This window comes from Sus scrofa, chromosome 2 (genome assembly GCF_000003025.6).
Source record: "Sus scrofa isolate TJ Tabasco breed Duroc chromosome 2, Sscrofa11.1, whole genome shotgun sequence".
Classification (NCBI taxonomy): Eukaryota; Metazoa; Chordata; class Mammalia; order Artiodactyla; family Suidae; genus Sus; species Sus scrofa.
This window is the reverse complement of record NC_010444.4, coordinates 74884066-74901314: the sequence shown is the minus strand read 5'-3', so window position 1 is coordinate 74901314 and position 17249 is coordinate 74884066. Positions and strand designations below refer to the sequence as shown.

The window sequence follows — 17249 nt, the reverse complement described above, 5'->3', positions numbered from 1 at the left end:
TGCAGGGATGGTGATTGGGGCTCTTTTGTTTACAGTGGGGGCAGGGGTGGGAGGAACTTGCAAAACTCTGATGGAATGATGTCTGGTACATGTAGGTTTCAAATGTCTTAAAGTGAGGGAATTTCATACCCTTCCATCTTGGGTATCTATGGGAGGGACAGAATCCCACCCACATGTTCAGGAACATGTTTGCCAAAGTATAGTGCTCAATTTGAAACAATCTAAACGTCCAACAGCAGGGGAACAGTTAAGCAAATTAGGGTACATTCATTTGTGGAAAGTTATGCAGCTATTAAAAATTACATCTCTTTACATTAGTCAAAAAGTAGAAAAAAACCAAATGTCCATCAATTGGTGAATGGATAAAATGTGGTCTGTTCACACACTGGAATATTATCATATAAAAAAGAGTGAAACTGACATACACTGCAACATGGATGAATCCTGAAAACAGGATGCTCAGTGAAGAGAAGCCAGACACAAAAGACACAGAGTGTATGATTCCATTTATATGAAACGTACAAAACGGGCAAATCTACAGAGACAGAGAATGGATTCATGGTTGCCAGGGGGACGAGGAGTGAGTGCCAATGGGGACAGGGCTTCTTCGGGGGATGATGGAATATTCTGGTATTAAATACTAGTGGTAGTTCCACAATGCTGTGAAAATACCAAAAACCACTGAGTTGTACACTTTCAAACAGTCAAAGTGGTGAATTTTATATTATGTGTATTTTACCACTGTAATAATTATTTAAAAGGATTGTCTCCAAAGGTCTGCAGAAGAATTTAGAAAAAGTATTACCTGGAGTTCCCTTTGTGGCTCAGTGGTTAATGAAACCAACTTAGATCCATGAGGATGCGCGTTCAATCCCTCACTTTGCTCAATGGGTTAAGGATCTGGCGGTGCGGTGAACTGTGGTGTAGGTCACAGATGCAGCTTGGATCTGATGTTGCTGTGGCTGTGGCGTAGGCCGGCGGTGGCTGTAGCTCCAATTTGACCCCTAGCCTGGGAAGCTCCATATGCTGCAGGTGTGGCCCTAAAAAACGGATTATCTAAGCACCATGAAAATACAACTGAAAAATCAAAGCTGTTGTAATGTTAAGTGAAAAAAAAATGAAGAATCAAAGTGCTATAAGCAGCCCATCTGTAACCAAGAGAGTAGAAAATGAGAACACAGGAAGGAAAAAGACTATTAACAGTGGTTGACTTTTTTCCCCCTTCTTCCGTTTTTTTCAGAACCACCCAAGATTTTTGTAAATGGAAAAACTTTATTTTGTTAAAATAGACATAAAATTTACCATCTTCACCATTTTAAAATGCACAGCTCAGTGGCATTAAGCACATTCACACTGTCATGCAGCCATCACCCTATCCATCTCCAGAACTTTCTCATCTCCCCAAATGGAAACTCTGTCCCCCTCAAACACTGACTCCCCACCCCCTGGATCCAGCATCTATCTTCTCTATTTTCCCCTCTAGGGACCTCAAATGAGTGGAATTGGACAGCCTTTGTCCTTTCGTGTCTGGCTTATTTCAGTGAGAATCATGTCCTCAAAGTCCATCCGCCTCGTAGCCTGTGTCAGAATTTCCTCCCTTTTTAAGGCTGAGTAATATTTCACTGTACAGATGGACCACATTTGTTTACCCATTGTCTATTAGTGGACATTGGGGTGTTTCCACCTTTTGGCTGCTGTGACTCATGCAGCTGTGAATGTGAGTTGTGCAAATATCTGTTTTCCAATACATTTTATTTTTCAGAATTTGGCCAGAGATAAAACAGGGTGATACTTCCCCCACCCCTGCCCCTCACCCCAGACTGCCTTCTCCACCTTAAGGAGAAACACCGGCCTTCTAGCCTGTCCACTCAGCAGGGCCTACATCTGCTTATCTAAAACATCTCAGTCCCCATAGCCAAACTAACGGGTGACCAGGGAGAAGATGGAGTCAACATTTCTCCAAACAAGCCTTGGACTGGCCGAGCTTGGAGATGCTCCCTCTACCACTGAGTGCATCTTATCTGGACCAGGGGATGGAGTGCGTTTTCATGGTTCTCTTTCTGTGTTATTGGTGACTGTGCAGGTGGGGCTGGCAGATCTGCCCTTTTGTGTTGGTTTCTCCTGTACTGCCTGCCAGGTCTGGCTCCAGCCCTGCCCACATGGCCCACATCATCCCTCCCACACTCACCGCTGTCTCCTAGCAACCGAGCTGGCCCACCAGCTCCCGCAACCTGAGGTCCCGCGTCGCTGTCTCAGGCTGCTTTTCCCCCCCACAGTGGTCTGACTTCTCAGGAGCCTGGTCGCGTGTCTCCGCCAGCTGCCAGCCTGTTCTGGGGTCCTCTGCCCAGGGGGAAGAGGGCTAGAGAGGAAAGATGAGAAGCGACTGATCTTCAGACCTGCAGCGAGCACCATCACCCAGGCGTTCCATCCATCTGGACCCAGTACATCACTAACCAACTGTTTGATTTTGTGGCTGTGTTGCCTCAACTTGGTGTTTTGGAGTTGCTAGGAGGACAGATTTAACTCTCTGTCAACGGGATTGGTTTTAAACCAGCTGGTGGAGAAGATCATATCCATATTCCCCAGGAGGTATGGAGGGGATGGTGAGCAGTGCGCTGTGAGGTTTCCCAAAGCTGCTGCTGCCAGGATGTAAGGGAGGTTCATGGCAGTGGGATAGGACTTTCCACAAAGGTGCAGCAGTGACTGTCACCCCTGAATGCCAAACCCTCCTCCCTTCTCTTCATCCTGTTGCCAATTGCCTTAGCTAAAGTCTTTTGCCCTGGTGTTCCTGTTTCCTGGGATGAGATAGAAACAAATGGTGTCTTATTTGCTAGGAGGTGAATTCCTTCAACAGAGAGACCCATTGTGCGGGGGAGGGGGGGTCAGAGCATGGTTTCGAGCATTAATATATTTCTTGAACTACTATATGTTTGGTCTGTTCTAGAACTGGGGACACCACAATGAGTAAGGCAGATATACTTCCTGCCCGCAAACAATTCACAGCCCAGGGCAGCAGTGGGGGAAGGCAGATAACAAATGATTTTAATCAGTGCTGTGTGGCATAAAGGAAATGAATAGGGTTATGTGACCAGTTGAGGTGGTCAAGGAGGCCTCTCTCAGGAGCTGACACCTAAGCTGGGACCTGAAGGAGGGGAGGAGCCGCTGCCCATACAGGTCAGGGGATGGAGTTTACAAGGCAGTGGAAATGACATGTGCAAAGGCCCTGGGGCAGGAACAAGTTTGGCTGGTTCACTGAGGACCAGAAGACTAGTAGGTCTGATGCGGAGTTACTGAGGCAGAAGGAGGCACTTGGGTTCTTGTGGGGCTTTGCTGGGATTTGGGGTATTATTATTATTATTATTTTTTTTTTTTGTCGTTTTGCCATTTCTTGGGCCGCTCCCGCGGCATATAGAGGTTCCCAGGCTAGGGGTCTAATCGGAGCTGTAGCTGCCAGCCTACGCCAGAGCCACAGCAACGCGGGATCCGAGCCGCATCTGCGACCTACACCACAGCTCACGGCAATGCCGGATCGTTAACCCACTGAGCAAGGGCAGGGATCGAACCCGCAACCTCATGGTTCCTAGTCGGATTTGTTAACCACTGCGCCACGACGGGAACTCCTGGGGTATTATCTTGAGTGCAATCCTGAGTTTTATCCTGAGCCCCCAGCTGCTGGAGGGCTGAAGCTGCAGAATGCCAGAAGCTATGAAACGAGAGCAGCAGAAGTGGGACTGACAGGACTTCTAGATGACGTGGCCTGAGCACAAAGGAACCCAGGAAGACTTGCCGGCGGTGGTGGTGGTCAGCCTGGACAGCTGAGTGAATGGCAGAGCAGTCAACCAAGATGCAGAGGGACAGGGGTGTGTGGGTGAAGCTCCCCTGCACAAGGCGGAGGATGTCCCCTGTGCTCACTGTGGCCATGGCCAGGACCAGCTGAGGGTGGCTCTGCCTCCCCGGTGTTGTTAGGGTGCCAATCCTTCAGGAAGGGCCCAGTAGCAGAGGAGAGAGGCCTGCCCTCCCAGGGAGGTCAGAGTGGTCAGGCACCAACCAGATGCTTCCTGTTTCCAGTAGATAATGCACCTGCTAGAAGGGTAAGCTCCCGCAGGAGCACTGACATCCCCTTGGCCTGGCTCTGAGAAGGGGGCCCTGGCTGTCTCCCTGGATTGCGCTCACGGGCATGTACCACTCCCACTAGGGACCAGTGCAACCTTGCAGCCACCTCTCATCTCTGTCCCACAACCACTGCCTGGGGATGCCCTGTGTGCTTAAAGCGGTCAGAGGCCCAGTTGTGAGGAGGTCTCCCTATCTGAACTCCACCTTCTGAGTTTTGCAATGAATATCTGGGGGGACTCAGATACCCACCCCTCCCAACTCAGCTTGGCTGCCCCCCCTCTTCCAGGAAGGCATCCAGGGCTGCCCACCCTCCCTTTGATGGCCCCCTGGAGCAGGCCAGGACAGGTTCCTTGAGTGGCTGTGGGACGTGTATTACATGAGTGCTTCTTGGGCTAGATCCTTCGGAGTGGGGGGTGGTGTCTGCAGAGCCAGGCTTCTCTGCATCCTCAGGGGACCTCAGTGTGGGAGTGGCCTGGGGGGCCCACAGCCTGAGAGCTTCGGGGAGACATGCTGCCTGGTCAGGGGCCCTGCCTAGAGCCCCAAGAAGTCACCGCACCTCGAGGAAGGACTGCGCAGTCCACACCAAGAGATAAACACATCTTATTTATTCCCCCCTCCCCCAACCCCAAACTTCCAAGTAGCTCTACGAAGACATTAGCTATGAAGCCACACACAGGTTGTCCCTTAAACACAAAAATGAACTTGAAGCAATCAAGTGACCAAAGATCACATAGGCCCAAAGACTTTTCTCCTTCAGCGCTATTAGGCAGCAGCCGAGAGGTTTGGATGGATCAGGGCAGGGGCCGGGCAGGGGTGCCCTCATGTCCGTCAGTGCCAGGAGGTACCTGACCTTGTGCCCTGCACTAGGCAGAGCCCCAAGACCCTGCTCCTAAGGGGCAAGGCCTGGACCCATGTCAGCTGCACCTGTGCAGGGAGGATTGGGGAAAGACAAAGGCAAACACAGCCTCAAACGAGATGAACACAGCGGCTCTTCGTAGTGCAGAAGGCACGCAATGGCATGGGGTGCAGTGCCATGGGGATCACAGATGTTCCCGGAGTCAGGAGTGCACCCAGCCCACCTCCTCACCACCTTTTGGCTCTGTGGCCTCCCCACCATGGGCCAGAGGACAAGCTCAGCAGGGGCCCTGCAGACCTCTGCCTGCGTGGGGGCCATCTCCAGGCTGGGGAGTGGGAGGGGCAGTGTGCTTGCAGCAGGTGGGGCTTGGGGTCTGGGCACCCCGACCTGGGCATGCCCTTAGGCTTGGCCACCACCTCAGAACTTCTGACCTGCCTTCTGGAACCAGACTTACTGATGTGGGACCCCCGACAGGCTTGCCAGTGTGATTTCAAGTCCACGCACAGTGGGGGCATCCACACAAGGTGATTTAGATACCCACACTCTTAGTAGGCCATGGGCGAGTTTAAAGCTAGCAAGAAATGTCAGGCTTTAGATAGAGGCTGGCCTCAGGTGCTGCCCGCCCACCCCCACCCACTGCAGCTTAAATTGCCAGATGAAGAGATTTCACTAATGATTTAAGCACAAGTGTCCTGAAAGAAATCTACAGAATGTTACTGGAAAGGAAAACACGACTGTCCAGTGTCAAGGTTGAAACAGCCACTCAGCGGTGCGTCAGGTCCCGTTGGGGAGGCGAGGCTGCTCACGAGGGCCCCTCTCCACCCCGTTGGCCCGCTTCCTTGGGCCCATGCCCTCCTCGGCCTCGCCTGCCTCCCGAGGCCTCTTCCGGAAGCGCGCCCCAGGCCTGCTTTTGGGGGGCGGCAGAGGGTCGATGCCCAGGATCTTGTGGATCTGCCGGAATGCCAACATGCGCAGGGCATGCTGGGGGCAGATAGCGCGTCAGGACCCTCCTGCCCGCTCCCGGCTTGCCCGCCTCTCCCAGCCCTGTGCAGCCCTGAGGGCTGGCTGGGCAACCTCAGCAGCACCCTTCTAGCAACTGCTGAGCTCAAGTCACCCTTGGACATGAAGAATTGTACTAGGAGTCACTCGGGGTGGCTGGTGGCAAGGACTTTGCTAGAACACTAGCTCAGTACATCAGCTCTTTCTCGTCTCACTACAGGGACTCCAGATCCTGCCTCTTCAGGCTCGGCTCTGATCAGAGCATTTTGACTCTTTCCATTAAAGGCAATTCATAAACCTCAGGCCCAAAGTGATTTTTGTACTGCCGGGAGACTTGCTTATAAATACACTTGCAAACAAAAGTGATGCCATAGGCAAGGGCTCAGCTTTGGTGCTGGAGCCTGTTCAGGCCAAACTGGAGACCTCAGCTGGGTGTTTCCAGATCATGGCTGGGGGTGGTAGACCCATGACAGTCCCAGCCAATGAGGCCCCAAGCCTGCACCTCATCATGGGGGCGGCTTCGGTTCTGGGCCGGGCTGGCCCTGTCCCCAGAAGCAGTCTTATCCCCCACAAGCCACCTGTCTCTCTTTGCAGATGGGGAGGAAAGGGGAACCCCAAGCTATTTCCTGGGATGTAGTGCAGGTACAAAAGGGGCTGGGACCTGGGCTAGCTGGGACCCAGGCTGCCCACAGCCGGGCTGAGCTGGCCTGAGTCGGGGAACCTCGGGGGCCAGCCCCCTACCTGAGCACTGGCCGTGATGTCTTCCCGCTCTTGGAGGGTCATGGACCCGAGGGCGTCCATCTGGTCTCTCTCACAGGGATCCTGGAGCCCGGGCCCATCTTTGCGAGGGGAGGAATGGGGCAGCAAAGAGGAGAGGGCACCCTCATGAGTGCTGCCACCACACTCTGCAATGCTAAGGGGGAACTGCACTTGGACACCACATGCCCTCTCCCATGGCCAGGCCTCCCTCTGTCCCCACACACATTTACCATATCTCCCCATGGCCTGCGTGTGTGCTTGTGCGAGTGTGTAATTACGTAAAAGCTCACGCCATGGGCCAGTGTATTATCTTCTTTTTCCACTTAATACACTATCATCCTGTGTCACTGGAATGACTGGAAAAACACCATTTTGCATCTAACATGTCACATGGGCTGCACACTCGCTCTCCTCCTGCTATGGTGAAGGACCCGAGATGAACATCTTTGTACACAGCCCATCATGGACTTCCTGGTTGTTTCCTTTGGACATGTTCCCTGGACCGGCTCTGGCTCCCCAGAAAGGGTGGATGTGCCATTGGAGGAGAGTGAGAGAAGGCTCTGTTCTAGCCTGCACCCTGCTTCTCCTTCCCAGCCTGTCCACGGCTCAGCGTGGCTCCCTTGCATGAGCGACGTGTGTCTGCATCTGCTGTCCTCTCTGAGTGGTTGTGGTTCTCAAGTGTTCCTGAGAGGCTCTTCTGCCTACTCCCCTTCCCCTGTGGCCCTTGTTCTCCAGCATGTGCTCCAGGGTTGTGGAAGATGCTGACTGACCTGTCAGGAGTGTCCCCGAGGCCACACACTCCAGGACCCGTCTCACGGCATCCCCAGGGCTCAGGGGCCCCTTCGTGCTGCTCAGAGCCTTCTCCACCAGCAGCTCCATGGCCTGGGCCGAGTGGGGACAGAAAAGGAGATCCGTGCCTCTGAGGAGAGAGTGGCTCTGCAGGCTCGGCTGGGGTCTCCAGGGAACTGGGGACAGGAGGTCCCTTCATCTAGCCCCCTCACTCCCATATGCCCCTGAACTTCTACAAGGAGGATGGTCACTGGGGCCTCACGCCACCTCCTGGCATGGCCATGGGCAGGCTTCTTCACTCACTTGCCTTGGCTTTCCCATCAGCAAAATCCCATTGATGGTAACACTGCAAAATAGCGCCACAAGGATTAAAAGAAACTGGTTCTCAGTAACCTGTGGTTCAGCTAGCGAGAGTCCTGAGGGTCACAAGGACTTGAGGACTCACTCAGCTATGTTCCCTCCTCCAAGAAGCCACCTTACCAGCAGGTCCCAGGGCAAAGCTGGAGGTGTGAGCTGTTGGGAGGTGTCTATGCTTACAGGGAAGTGGGCTGCGGGGAATGCAGGGCCCTCCCAGCATCAGGACAAACCCTGCCCCTCACTCAGTGCAGGGTGGTAGCTGTGCCCTCCATGAGGGGTGGTGCCCCAGACCCCAGTTAGGAAGGCAAGGTCCAGGCAGGCACCAGAGGAATGCCAAGGGAAGCTTGGGTTGGAATGCAAAGGGTCCAAGAATGTGCCTTTGCAGCTGATGAACAGGCAGCAGAAGGTTGCACATAAAATGCATGAGTCCCTCCAAATTCCGGGCCCTCTGATGTCTTCCCAAGGATAATGTGAGACTAAAAAACATACACCACCATTGCTGGGATGGGTGGTGTGTGGTCAATGGGTGTGTGACTGGAGAGGGACACTCAGAGACAGGTTCACTGAAGGGCTCACAGATGAGATGAGATTCCAAAAGATAGGGCAGGGGACCCCTAAGAGGGCGGGAGCTGGGGTTCTCACAATACGGCAGCTTGGGGATTTGGGGGCCATGGAGGCCCTTGCATCCTCTCTCCTCTCTTCCCCCATGAAAGACCCCGGGGCCTGCTGATGGCGGGGGATCTCCCCTTCAGAGAAGGTGGGTCTGCACCAGGCAGCCCAGAGGCCATGAAGGCAGGTCAGGCACAGCTGCTCACCCTCACTGGGCCCTCCGCACTGACGCCTGCAGGTCTAGGCAAACACTCCACCTTTTGCTGAGGCGCCCTTGTATTTGCATGCTTCCTGGTTCTGCCTGCCAGCTTGTGGGTTTAAGATAATACAGTCAAATGAAGCTGCGTCCTGTAGCAAGCCTCGTCCTGGGACCACTTCTCTAGGATCCTGACGTGCCCCACCCTGATCCACCTCTCCTGGTGTTCAGGCTGCCACCAGCCCTTTCTCGGAAAGCTGAACGCTGGACCTGGAAATGAGGCTTGGCCTGTCAGGGTTGAGGGCTTCCCAAAGCAGGGCTGGCCCCCCGGTGCTGCCTTACCCAGTCTGGCAGGGCCCCCCAGGTGGGCACTCGCTGGCAGAGGTCCCGAAGGATCCTGATGACGATCACACAGGGTTGCAGGCCACTGGCTCTTGCCTTCAGGGGAAGAAGCAAAGAGTTAGCACCAGGGAGCCACGTGCAAGTGATAAGGTAGGGAATGCACATGGAGCTGAGGGAACAAGGGCTGACCCAGGGGGCAGCGAGCCCAGCTGGGGGTCCTGTCCTGGCAGTGGAAGCAGCAAGGACTCCAGAGGACATGGGCTAGCTGGCTTTGCAGGTGGTGGCTGGAAGTGGAATCCACTCTCAAATGGCCCAGGCCAAGCCAACTGGCTCAGGTTTGAGCCTGGTACCTGCTGCCAGGGGCCTGTGGGGTACAGCATCCTCACCCCCAGAACGGCAGTCATTCATTTCAAGTTCCCGACCCAATCAGCCAAGAAGTAACCTGGTTAACACTGGGCAAGGACATGTGAGCCAAGCAGCCAGCGGAGAAGCTCCTCCACCCCGGTTGTCCCTCGTTTGTACTGGGAGCCTGAGGGCCTGGCTGAGGCCCCCTCTGGGCCCTGCCCCCTGACCTGGAACCACTTGGCGCGTCGGAGGGCAGCCAGAGACTGGAGGCACTTCTCTGGGCTCAGGACATCTCCCGGATCAGGCAGAGGCGCCTCTGTTCCTTCTAGAAGAGAAGGGCACAGGAGTCAGGTACCCTGCTCCCTGCTCTTGCCTCCCGGGCTATGTAGCTGAGCCCTCAGGTCCCTGGGCCACACTGCATTTATTAGGAAGATACACCATTATTCCTCCAAGGACCACAGGAGTCTTCTTGGTGGAAATCCTATCTTCTCCGAGGTTCTGAGCTCCCATGAGGAAAGGGCTCTGTGCTTGTCACCTGGAGCTGTCAGTGCAGACCCACCCGGTTAGCAAATCACAGTTCAGATGGGAAATGATGAATGAAGCTGGATTTCCAGAAACTTCCACATGTGTGATTAAAAGGGAGTCAGCAGGTCAGGTTTGAGCACACACTATCATGGATGATCAAGGCCCCATGTCTGGGGAAAATTCCACCCTGTTTTGTCTTTCTTCTTCTCGCTTCAGGAATATTACTCTTCCCTCATTCTATGAAGCCCTGGTTTTTCAGGTCACAGGAGGGAGCACAGATTTTTCTTTTGCTCATAAACAGCCCCCTGGACCCCAGGCCTGGTTGCTCCTTTGGGGCTGAGAGCAAGCAGTAGCAGAAGCTGAAAGCTCCCCACCCGGCAGTAGCCAACAGGGCACAGACATGGAGGGAGGAGCAGCTCTCGGGGGGTCCAGGGCTCCCACAGAGGGTTTCTGGTTCTCTTGCCCCCTCCAGTCAGCCTCCATCAGTGGCCACAGACCTTGAACCCATTCTGATATTCCCAATCTACCCCTCATTTTCATGGGGGCAAGCCCTAGAGGGCCTTCAGCTGGAGTTGAAGGGCATCACTATTTTTCCTCACTGTATTTATTTTCAGATGACTCTCTCTTATGACAGTTGGTAATGGTTGTTCACTTATGGTTCAGAGGCTCTCCTCTTTAAAAATTTAAGAGTGGGAGTTCCCGTCGTGGCTCAGTGGTTAACGAATCTGACTAGGAACCATGAGGTTGCGGGTTCGATCCCTGCCCTTGCTCAGTGGGTTAACGATCCGGCGTTGCCGTGAGCTGTGGTGTAGGTCGCAGACCTGGCTTGGATCCTGTGTTGCTGTGGCTCTGGCGTAGGCTGGCAGCTACAGCTCCGATTAGACCCCTAGCCTGGGAACCTCCATATGCCGCGGGAGCGGCCCAAGAAATGGCAAAAAGACAAAAAAAAAAAAAAAAAAAAATTAAGAGTGGAGTTCCCATCGTGGCTCAGAGCAAACGAATCTGACTAGCATCCGTGAAGACGCAGGTTTGATCCCTGGCCTCGCTCAGTGGGTTAAGGATCTGGTGTTGCTGTGGCTATGGTGTAGGCCAAGAGCTACAGCTCCAATTTGACCCCTGAGAACCTCCACATGCAGGTGCAGCCCTAAAAAGCCAAAAAGAGAAAAAAATTTAAGAGTTAAAAAGGAATCGATTTAAAGGAAAGCATCAGTGGTTCGTGGCCCTCAGCTATGACGAGACAACAATGATGAAAGAGATCTAAGAAAGACTGGAATTTGGGAAACAGTCCCAGAGGCTGTTCCAGTAGGTTCTCTGGCTGGATGAGATTCAAGTGCCCGTCCCTGTCAGCTTGGCCTGCAATCCCATGTTGGCTGCTCTCTGGCCTCGCCTACAACCCCCTCCCACTCTCTCAGGCAATGCCCATCTGCCACAGGCCCCCTAGGGACCCAGCACAACTGGTCTCCCCTGGGCAGGGAGCCAGTGCATGCATGGCCCCAGTCACAGGCACGTGCCCCGCTGCTGGGTCTTGAGCCACCTAATTCTCTGTCCCAGTTCACTTCCTCCCTTCCTCTCCTATCCTAACTAGCTCTTATCTGATGGAGGTATCTGGGGCTGACAGAAGTGCAGGAAATTGGCTATGGCAACCCCCCGACCCCCTGCCCAGAGCAGAAGTGAACACTGCCCTTGACCACCAGGTGTGTGGAGAGGGGGGCTGGACAGAAGGGCCTGGCCGCACCTCGGTCTGTAGAGGGGTCCTCCCGCATCAGGGGTGAGGTGATGGACACAGTGACCTGCATCTTGGGCTCCTCGCAGGAGGAGATGATGATGTTGGCTTCAGGATCTGAGGAGACCTCATACTTGTCATCTGTCACAATCTACAAGGTGTAAATATAACACAAGGCTGAATTACTCCAGCTGAGAGGTAGGATGTGTTTGGGTGCCAGGCCCCACACCAGGCATCTGGAATCTCTTAGGGACTGAGACACAGCCCTGTCCTCCAGAAGTGCACAGGTAGAAATGCATATAGACAATAGATTGAGCATCAAGGTGCCTTCATACAGAGTGGTGTTCATAAAGAACACCCATAGCTTAGTAACAACATCAGCATCCTGGTAAGAAAACCGACAAATGATAGTTTGCAGAAAGAGAAACTGAAATGACCCTTTTTATACTATGACACAAATTACTCCTATGATAAGAGAGACTAGAGTTAAAACTAGAATGGGAGTTCCCTTGTGGTAAACTGTGTTACTGCAGTGGTTCAGGTCGCCGCTATGGCGCAGGTTAGATTCTGAGCTTGGGAACTTCCGCACACTATGGGCACAGCCAGAAAAAAAAAAAAAAAAAAGAGTTAAAACTAGAACAGGGTGCCACTGTCACCTGTGGGAGGGACAAAACTCAACAAGTCTGAGGAGCAGCTAGGCTGGCAAATCTGTGCATCTCTAAACTGCTGGTGGAGGCTGGCCTGGTGACACCAGAAGCATCCAGGCTCGCACCTTTGATCCAGTGACTCTGCCCCAGGACATGCTCCCATGTAAATGGGGCAGCATGTATACAAGGTTATGTATTTTGTGAAGACTTGCTGGTAACACGGAACACCTGAAACAATCTAAATGTTCAACTACACAGAAGGACCCAGCCAGTTATGGACAAATGGCAACAGGATAATCTTAAGCCAGAAAAAAAGAATGAAGCTCCCTATATAATTACGGAATCTGACCCTAGACATGCTATTCAGTGAAAAAACGCAATACCTTTCAGTTGGTCCCATAGGTTACTGTTTGGGTACAAAGACAGAAGGATGGTTTCTCAGGATGTGGACAGGGGCTGCCTCCAGGCAAAATTTGAGCCTCCTCAGCTCTGGTCCCCACCCCACGCCTGCCACAGAGGCCCAGGGTTTAGGCTTGCCCCCAACACAGGTGTCCTTATGACCCTGCCCACCCCAGCTCCACCTAGGAGATACCCTGAGAGGGTCATACCCTTGCAAGCAGCGACCCCAGACAAGCCCTGCTCTCTCCGCAGACCCTCCCTTCCATTCCCAGCCTCTCCAGCTTTGCTCCTGACAGCCTTTTACTCTCGGGGCCTCAGGGAGAAAGGACTCCTTACTCACAGGCATTAGAACTCCAACTGCCTTCCTTGATTACCAGCCTCCTGGGAAGACAGCACAATGAAGCTGGGTTTGGTGCAGTGACTTGGTGCTGAGAGAGGCTCTACTATGTCCCTCATCTTGTCTTGGGGTCCCCAAGATGCTTGGCCAGGTAATGGCTAAGAAGGTCCCCTCTATATTCTACATACCTTTCAGGGCTGGGGTGGGGGGTGGGGGGCACCGCCAGCTCTCCACAGACTTAGCCATCCTCATGGGCTTAAGGCTTTGTCCTAGCCACTGGGCTACAAAGTTCTGGAAGACAGGGCCTGCATCTGACATCTTTGCACCCCCGACAGCATTTAGCAAAAACTATCATGTCAGGGGTGTTCAGGAAATGAGTGATTAAATTGGCAAAGTCAGAGCATGTCATTCCCCTGCTTAAAACCCTCCAATCCTATTTCCCCCACAAGGCCTTCAGGCCTGGCTTGATCCAGGCTCTTGTCCTCTCAGGCACACCTCTCCCAGGGTCTCCTCCCTCTTGGCCTCTGCAGGGGCAGGTCCTTCTATATGGAATACTGCCTGCTTTCCCATTTTTCAATGCCTCTCCCATTTTTCAAGGTTTCTCGGCTCTCACCTCACATGCTCCCTCCTCTCTCAGGACACATACCTCCTACAATCCTGTCTGAAGTGGGCCCTGCTCTCCCAGGGTGCTCTCTACCTGGCATCAGGTTTTAATTTTTCCACAGAAGATAAATTGGAAGTTAGCTTGCTCTGTGTTTTTGTCTCCTGACCAGACTAGGAGTCCCAGAGGTGAGCCTGGGACTGCCTGGCCCCTAGATGCTGAATTATGGGGAAGGGCAGCAGACATATCAGCAAGAAGAAACCACCCTGGGAACCGATTATTCTAATTGAAGATGATCAGTTTAAATCATGACATGATCTCGCTCTTCTCCCAATTACCATCTCAGATAAGAAAAGCTCTATGACAACAGCAGGAACTGCTCTGGAGGAGAGTGCAGCCACCAACAACCAAAGTCCTGTGCCTCTCTAGCCTTGGGGGCGTGAAAGATTTTGGCCTCATTTATCCTCTGTGCCTCTGCTGTGGATGTGGCAGAAGTTAGAATTATGGTTAAAATGTTTCTGAGCTCTAACCTGAACCCGGTCTGTAAAAGAACCCTTAAGTTCCACCACTCTCTCCTGGTGACTGTTTCTAAAAACAAACTGGTTTGTGTCTAACCGGAGTTGAAAGGCTGACCGCACTGCCGTGCACCTCACCGGGAACTGGAGGGGCAGCTGCTCGGCGACTCTGTGTAGCAGGGCGCGGGTAGGCTTCTGGGAGGAGAGCAGGATCAGCTGCACAGCCCTGTCTCCCCGAAGGAGGAGGCCCTTTGCCAGGAGGCCAACCCGCATCACGCCTTTCAGGATCCGAGAAGAGGAGCTGGGGCGGCTGCGAAGACAAAGCCACCAATGCATGAGCATAGGGTGGGGAGAAAGGGTCCCCGCTCCTGCACACAGGGCTCGAACTCCTCACTGCACCATCTGTGCCTCCGCTTCCTTATCTGTAAAATGGGGCACAGCCCTTCTCAGAGGACATTTGATCAAGAGGCCCAAGGAGACAGATCTGAGAGAAGCACTCTTCGAACTGCAGCTGGGAAATCATACTGCTCAGCAAGGCTGGCGGCTGTCACTGTTTCCTAATAAACTGAATTCTGGAAAAGGCCTCCCATGTCCACCCCAGTGGCACCCTGGTCCTCAGCTTTGTTGGCCCTTGGCTTTGTGCTCCTTCTGAGATGTCTCTAGGGTCGCTTTACCCCGCACCTGAACTCCTCTGAGAAGGCCCTGCCAGGTGTTCGCCTGCCCTCCCCTCCCCTGAGGCCTGGTCCTCCAGCCTTGCCACCGCCACCCCCTCCCCGCTCATTGCTCCATCCTGCTGGTCACTTTCTGCAGGTGACTCTCATTACTGTGTCAGCCCAGCAGTAAACCTCCTGATGCTGCCCTCCTGCAGGTTGGGAACACTGGGTTTCTTCCCTGGGCCTGAGGTCCCCAGACTGACCCCAGGGCCACCTTGCCAACACCCTCTCCTTCCGCTCCTGCGGCTCCAGCCCCATGAGCCTCATCCAATGGCCTGGGGGTGCCCTCACATGGCAGTCCCAATACTAACGTTCCCTACTTGGTTCCAGAAACTGCCACCTGCTTCTGCCACCGGCTGATCACCACTTTGTTTTCTTTGTGACACTTCTCAGGATACAAGATAACCACATTCTGTAAGGCATTTGTGTATTTCTTGTTTCTGGACCACAAAGAGCTGGAGCCTGTGATGGCCTGAGGGCACCTGGCTGCACCCTCAAGATTGGGGAGACTTAGGAGGCCCCTACCCTGCAAGGGAAGACAAAGCAGAGAGCAGGGGGTGGGAAACCTGCAGATAAAGAGACTTACAAGTTGTCAGTCAACTTGGATCTTGAGTCTCACAAACTTCAAAACAATACAAAACAAAAAAATCCAAGCCAGGGGTTCCTGCTGTGGTGCAAGGGGATGGGTGGTGTTTCTACAGCTCCAGGATGCAGTTTCGATCCCTGGCCCAGCATAGTGGGTTAAAGGATCTAGAATTGCTCAACTGCAGCTCAGATCTGACCCCTGGCCTGGGAATTCCATGTGCCAAGGGGAGGGAGGGAGGGAAGGAAGAAAGAAAGAAAAAGAAAGGAAGGAAGGAAGGAAGGAAGGAAGGAAGAAAGAAAGAAAGAAAGAAAGAAAGAAAGAAAGAAAGAAAGAAAGAAAGAAACCCAAACCAAAAAAAAAAAGCACACTATGCTATCTATGGAACAACTAAAAATTTCAGCACTGGATACTTGACAATGTTAAAGAATTATTGTTAATTTTTTTCAAGTATGATAATGGCACTATGATTTTGTTAAATGAAAGTCTTGTTCACAGACACATGCTGACATGCTCCAGCAGTGAGGTGATGTCTGATAGGATTCCCTTTAACCACTGCAGGCAGAGCAGGGAGAGGGAAGTGAGGAGCAGAGAGCAGGTGAGTCATCTTGGTTTAGGGATGATCACTTGGGGCTTGTCACTTTTTGTATGTGTTGAGAGTTTCCATAATAAAACTATTAAAAAATAAAAACCCCATTTTACTAACACGTTCTTTGCAACAGTTAAATAAAAAATGGAACATCCACAGGATGGTTTATCATGTTCCTATTAAAAAAAAAAAACCCACACATTTCCATAGTGAAAAAGACCACCGAGAATAATGAAGAAAAAAAAAATCCCACATTTCTGGGTTTTTTGTTTTCTTTGTTTTTAGTTTTAGGGCCACATCTGCAGAAGTTCCTAGGCTAGGGGTCAAAGTGGAGCTGCAGTTGCCGGCCTACACCACAGCCACAGCAACACTGGATCAGAGCCATATCTGCGACCTATACCGCAGCTTGTGGCAACACCAGATCCTTAACCCACTGAGTGAAGCCAGGGATATAACCCACACCTTCTCGGACACTATGTCAGGTTCTTAACCTGCTGGACCTCAATGGGAACGCCCATTTCTGTGTTTTTGAAGAATAATAGGACAGAACATGTAACGTGACATCAATGTTATGTGAAGGCTTAAAAAAACTGCAGTCATTTTTGCTTTTTTTTTCCTAATCGAACCCAAGCCACAGCAGTAAATTGCTAACCTGCTAGGCTACCAGGGAACTCCTAATTTTGCTTTAAAGCTGGGTTTGGGAGAAGTGTGGCGGTACAGGGGCAGCACAGGCTTCTCACTGCAGTGGGGAACAAGTGTCTGTGCAGGGGATGAGCTGCTGGGCCAGAGGGGGCCTAAGGTGGAGGCCTGAGCAAGACCTGGGGTTCCCTGAGGTGCCTGTTTGGAAGCCCAGCCTTGACAAGTGCAAGGCTGCATTATGTCCTCACTGAGAAAGCTGATGGTAGCATGGTCCTCTCCATAGTATGTTCTGAATCTGCAATTATCTCAAAATAAAAACAAAACACACACATGGGGAGAAAACAGAAAACAGGAAGGAGGGAAAGGACGAAGCACTAAGTGAGGTACGCCTTTTCCTGCAGAAGATGTGGGGGTGGAGGTCTGCCTTCGGGGCATGCCTGCTTCCTCTTCCAGGCGATATGGAAGGCTGCTCTTGGGGGAGGCACCTGCACTCTTGCTGAGGGGCGCGTGCGTTTTTTATGACATCTGGTGACCCTCAAGGCTTTCATGTTCTCATCAAAGAGCAGACACTGTGGCAAAAAGAAGCTACTGACTGGAATTGACCAGATGCAAA

General features: G+C 52.6%; 1 protein-coding gene across 5 annotated transcripts in view; it reads right to left on the bottom strand.

Moving 5' to 3' along the window:
• Positions 2194-17249, bottom strand: part of ZFR2 (zinc finger RNA binding protein 2) — a 53210-nt gene continuing 38154 nt past the window's right edge. For 2 of the 5 annotated variants that reach the window (XM_021084095.1, XM_021084096.1), the window contains exons 13-18: positions 14251-14422; positions 11626-11764; positions 9593-9690; positions 9021-9116; positions 7498-7609; positions 2194-2359 (exon numbers count right to left, since the gene is read on the bottom strand). In XM_021084095.1, coding sequence (XP_020939754.1) covers positions 2289-2359; positions 7498-7609; positions 9021-9116; positions 9593-9690; positions 11626-11764; positions 14251-14422 — 688 coding nt within the window. In that variant the 3' untranslated portion in view covers positions 2194-2288. Of the gene's footprint in view, positions 2360-3559; positions 5951-6709; positions 6808-7497; positions 7863-9020; positions 9117-9592; positions 9691-11625; positions 11765-14250; positions 14423-17249 lie in introns of those variants that run through there. The other 3 variants (XM_021084093.1, XM_021084094.1, XR_002341688.1) reach the window with 3 other exon arrangements.